General features: G+C 36.4%; 1 protein-coding gene across 1 annotated transcript in view; it reads right to left on the reverse strand.

Moving 5' to 3' along the window:
- HELRODRAFT_189556 (hypothetical protein) overlaps nucleotides 1-5,781 on the reverse strand; it is a gene marked incomplete at its 5' end in the record, with an annotated part of 11,559 nt that overhangs the window by 1,996 nt on the left and 3,782 nt on the right. The window contains 4 exons of the mRNA XM_009030716.1: nucleotides 506-749; nucleotides 2,984-3,067; nucleotides 3,411-3,490; nucleotides 5,463-5,570. Of these exons, the coding sequence (XP_009028964.1) occupies nucleotides 506-749; nucleotides 2,984-3,067; nucleotides 3,411-3,490; nucleotides 5,463-5,570 (516 nt within the window). The remainder of the gene's footprint in view (nucleotides 1-505; nucleotides 750-2,983; nucleotides 3,068-3,410; nucleotides 3,491-5,462; nucleotides 5,571-5,781) is intronic.

Below are 5,781 nucleotides of genomic sequence, written 5' to 3' on the forward strand. Positions count from 1 at the left end.
AACCACTCCTACAAGATCACTATCAGTAGAATGGACGCACAACAACAACAACAGCAACAACAGTCACAAGACATAAAACAACACACACTCGTCAACCCAAATAAACACCTTGACCTCATCTTTAACTACGTAAACATCAACGACGACAATGATAACAACAACAACAACCGCAACAACTTTAACAACAACCGCAACAACTTTAACAACAACCGCAACAACTTTAACAACAACATCAACAACTTTAACAACAACTTTAACAACAACATCAACAACGTCAACAACAACCGCAACAACTTTAACAACAACATCTTCAATGACAACGTCACTAACATCACAGACACAAAAAATTAAACACGTCAGATGCAACCGACAACAACAACAACACGCACAACAACGTAAACATCAACAACTGCACCTCCAACAACACCTACAAAATCACTCTTAAAAACAAAAAAAAGCCAAATCTCACCCCAACAACCAAAAAAAAATCCTCACACACACAAACCCACCCCGTCTCGGCCAGTCACGTGACCAAATATGGTGTCGGCCACCTTCCTGGCAGAGTCAGCGTTGAAGACGCTGGTCCTGATATACACGGACATGACGTACCCGGAAGAAAGCTGGGGCTTGATGCTCACGGTCACCTCGTACTTCCGCTGTAGTTCTTCGATTAGGGTCAAGAGTTCGGCGTTTATCTGTGCGGGGCTTACGATGGGCACGTCAAAGGTGAAGGTCAGGGGTAGGAGGTCCTGAAGTTTGAAGTTGAGGAGGGCGATTTTAGAGATGACGTCAGTGGTGATTGTAGTGAGTGAGTGAGTGAGTGAGTGAGTGAGTGAGTGAGTGAGTGAGTGAGTGAGTGAGTGAGTGAGTGGTTGTATGGCCTTGACGATTAAAATTGTGATAATATTAAGAAGTATTGAGGGTCGAAACTGCAGCTGTCGAAGTAGCGATTGTGGCGATGAGGATGAGTCGACGACAGTGATGATTATGATGATGACGACGATGATGATGATGAAGAAGAGGAGAAGGATGATGACGACGATGATGATTTTGACCACCAGCGATGACGATAAATAACAATCGCATGAAATTATTGTAACTCTTGCGTACAAAAAGCACGGGTATTATATATTCTACAACTATACACACACCACACACACACGCACACACACGCACACACACACACACATACAAACATACACGCACACACACAAACACACACACACACATTTTACAGAGTCTTTTTTTTAAATTGAAAGTTTGAAGTTGGTTTCTTAAAAAAACAGTTTCTATCTTCTGAGTTTAGTTATATTGGATTTCAATAACTTTTTGCAGTTTAAGCCGTGATTCTCACTTTTGAGATTGTTGTGTGGCAAATTTTCTTCCTTCCTTTAGCTCTTGTTAGTGATAAGAATTAAAATTGAATTGTGTGCTTCTGTGTGTTTGTGTGTGCGTGTGTGTACGTGTGTGTGCGTGTGTGTACGTGTATGTGTGTGCGTGTGTTAGGTACAAGAATGTAGACCATGAATCACATTAGATAGGAGTACTGATTCGTGTTTCTGTTGTATGCGTTTGCGTATGTACGTTTGTATGTGTGAGTATATGCGTGTACAAGTGTGCGTATGTGTGGGTGTATATGTGTGTGTATATGTGTGTGTGTGGGTGTATATGTGTGTGTGTGTATATGTAGGTAAGTGTAGATATATTTTCGTTTTCTTGTATGTAATCGGTTTATTTATTGCAACTCATCCAAACATACAAATAGTTTTAATTATAGAGATACATACTCATAAAATGATACACACACATACACCTACATATACGCATAAACACGCACACATAAACACACACACACAAACACACACACACAAACAAACACACACACAAACAAACACACACAGACGTTTGAACTTTGTTTTCAGTACTTTATATCTTCATTAACTAAATTTCTTATGTGTTTGTTATGTCTGAAAACGTCTGGAAGCTTGTACATTTGTTTATGTTTGTGTGTGCTTGTGTGTATGAATGTGTGTGTGTTTGTGGGAATGTGTGTTTGTGTGTGTGTATGTGTGTGTGTGTGTATATTAATACAAACGTATGTTCCACATATCTATTACTATTACAGTAGAGCTACAGCCACTACTTTTACTAAGAGTACAACGACTACCGCTGAAGCTACAGCTGCTACTACTTCTACTACAACTATTTCTACTACTACTACTACTACTACTACTACTACTACTACTACTACTACTACTACTACTACTACTGAAACTAACTACAAATGTTTCTAAGAATAACATTTATAAATAAGAATACAAAAAATAAATATGAAATAAAAGCAGGCTTGAAGAATGCGTTAATGGGGGTGCAAGCGTCACCGCCAACATCATCATCATCATCGTCATCATCGTCATCATCATCATCGTCGTCGTCGTCGTTATCATCACTGACCCTGATTTTTGACCTTGCAATTTCAACGTTTGGGAAAGCTCCAGCTATCGAAACCTGCAGCGAATCAATCGATCGATCAGTCAGTCAGCCAGCCAGTCAGTCAGTCAGTCAGTCTACCAGTCAGTCGGTCGGTCGGTCGGTCGGTCGGTCGGTCGGTCGGTCGGTCGGTCGGTCGGTGGTCGGTCGGTCGGTCGGTCGGTCGGTCGGTCGGTCAGTCAGTCAATCAATCAATCAATCTAAAAATGTATCAATCGATTAATTAATCAACCAAACAACTAACCAATCACTCAATCAACTCACCTGGTTGCTTTTTTCCACAAGACAGTTATTATTAGTTTTGTTATTATTATTGTTGTTGTTGTTGTGGTTATTCTGGCTTTTGTTGGAATCAGGAAAATGTATGTGGCAGCCGGTTTCTAACATCACCTAATGGTAATAAAAATAATAATAATAATTGTAATAATAATAATTGTAATAATAATAATTGTAATAATAATAATTGTAATAATAATAATTGTAATAATAATACCTTTTTGATATTATTCCCGCCTTTCCCAATAACGTGCGAATGTTCCGTGTGTGAAACGTTCATCTTAAAAGTGACCCTTGAACTCTGGTGGCGATTATGATTATGATGACGATGATGATTTTATGGTGATGATGATGATTTTATGGTGATAGTGATGATGATGCTATGGTGAATCATCATCACCACGTCGTTATCATCATCGTCACCACCACCATCATCATTATTATTATTACCATCATTACCAAATTTATAATATGGTGATGATTTATAACCAAATCATCACCATATCACATCATCATCATGTGCATCAGCTTTTTTACCATCACAATCATCATCAACAACAACAACCCACAACAATAACAACCACAACAACAACAACAACAACATCAACGACAACAACAACAATAATAATAATAATATTAACAACCTTTGTTGTAAGATTAGAGAGAATTCTATTTTTAGCATCTGCAACAGCTTCGGGTTTTCCCGTAACCTTGACATACGGATCTAAAAATATGATTACTATCATAATTATTACTATTAATTATTTTAATAGTAGTAGTAGTTGTTGTTGTTTTTGTAGTAATAGTAGTAGTAATAGTAGTAGTTAGTATTGGTAGTAGTAGTAGTAGTAGTAGTAGTAGTAGTAGTAGTAGTAGTAGCAGTAGTAGTAGTAGCAGTAGTAGTAGTAGCAGTAGTAGTAGTAGCAGTAGTAGTAGTAGCAGTAGTAGTAGTAGTAGTAGTAGTAGTAGTAGTAGTAGTAGTAGTAGTAGTAGTAGTAGTAGTACTAGTAGTAGTTGGATTAGTGTAGAGGGATCTTATGTTTCCATTTTAGCCTCTTCATCCAATCATTCAGCATAATTGAAACAGTGCAGAAATAAAAAACATCAATAATAATAATAAAAATAATAATAATAATAACCATAATAGCACACATACACACGTACACATAAATACACAAAATACCTAAATAAATACAAGTTTTTGTATTTTTTCATCCAGTCAAGAAGAGAGGGAAAGAGAGAGAGAGAGAGAGAGAGAGAGAGAGAGAGAGAGAGAGAGAGAGAGAGAGAGAGAGAGAGAGAGAGAGAGAGGGAGGAAAAAATACAAAGGATGAATAACAAACACAGGCAAGCAAGGAAGGTAACGATGGGATGAAATAAATGTAAAAACTATTCATCTGGTGATGTCTGTGTTTGTCTATGTGTGTCTGTGTGTCTGTGTGTCTGTGTGTTTTTTGTGTGTGAGTGCGAACTAATTATTAATTAAAAGTTATCAGTTACTATTTTCTGTATTTACTCATCCAAATGTTCATTCATCCACTCATTCATTCAATCATTTATTCTTTCATTCGCACATTCATCCATTTATAAATTCACAGACACACACACACCAAACAAAGTCACACACACACACACACACATTAACGATTGCACATAAAAATCAGGCTCCAATTCACACACACACACGAACACACGCACAAACACGATCATAAACACACACATACTTAAAATAGAAAAAATATATAATGTGAAGCTATGCACGACAGATGTGATTAGCAAGAGAAAGAAATATTTTTTTAGCGCAAGTGAAAAATTATCAAAAAATAATGAACAAATGAACGATTGAACGAACGGACGAACAAACGAATGAATGAGTGAATGAACAAACGAATGAATGAACAAATGAATTAATGAACGAACGAATAAGCAGAGTTCAAGCTAAAATTTCATGAAATACCATCGTCTTATCTTATAATCGATGTTTTAGAAGATTATTATTAATTTCACAATTAGCATTTCTTCAAATTAATAATAATAAGAATAAATAATAATTATAATAACAATAAATAATAATAATAATAAATAATAATAATAAGAGTAATAGTAATAAATAAAGTTTTACCAGCCGAAGTTAATTAACTCAAATGAAATCGTCAAACGCATGTAAAAAACGGACATTATTAATTTGTTATTATTGTTATTAATTAAAATTTATTCCGAAAATCTTAAACAAGAGGATAAATATGAACATGAGCAGACACAAACACACATTTGAGTGTTGTACAATCTCCGCACACCTATAAACTTATAATTTGGAAAAAATTAACGATTGCTACTTTTTGTCACGACTCCCTCTTGTTTATCTTCCCTATTTGTCTCTCTTTCTTCCTCTCTTTCTTTCTTTCTTTCTTTCTTTCTTTCTCTCTTTTTCTCTCTATCTCACTCTCTCTCTCCCTTCTCATTTTGATGTTATGTTCTCCAGTTTTTTTTATTCTATACTTTTAGTTAAACTTTAGGCTATAACATTCAGACCACGGGACACTTAAATTAGTCACACAGACACACACACACATACACACTCACACACACACACACACACTCAAACACACGTCTACAGTACAAGACGGGTTTAGCGAACACATGTACGTACACTAGAGCACCCATCCTCCATCAAACAGACAGTATTGCAATCGAACCTGGCCATTGCTCCATAGCATCACGAGATATGGCACTACTGCCAACTGAGCTAGCTTTCTCTCTCTCTCTCTCCTTCTCTATTTTCTCTCTATCCCTTTCCCTTTTCTCTGATTTTTTTTATATTTCTGCATTTGCAAAGAAATGAACGTTAAAATGTGCCAATCTGCCATCAATACATCAACATGTTTGTGATGGATAGATGGATAGATGGATGGATGGGTGGATGGATGGGTGGGTGGGTTAAAAATAATAACAAAATATTGAGAGAAAGAGAGAATGAGAGAGAGAGAGAAAGAGAGGGAAAGATTAAAAATAGCA

This window comes from Helobdella robusta (assembly GCF_000326865.2).
Source record: "Helobdella robusta unplaced genomic scaffold HELROscaffold_7, whole genome shotgun sequence".
Lineage (NCBI taxonomy): Eukaryota > Metazoa > Annelida > Clitellata > Rhynchobdellida > Glossiphoniidae > Helobdella > Helobdella robusta.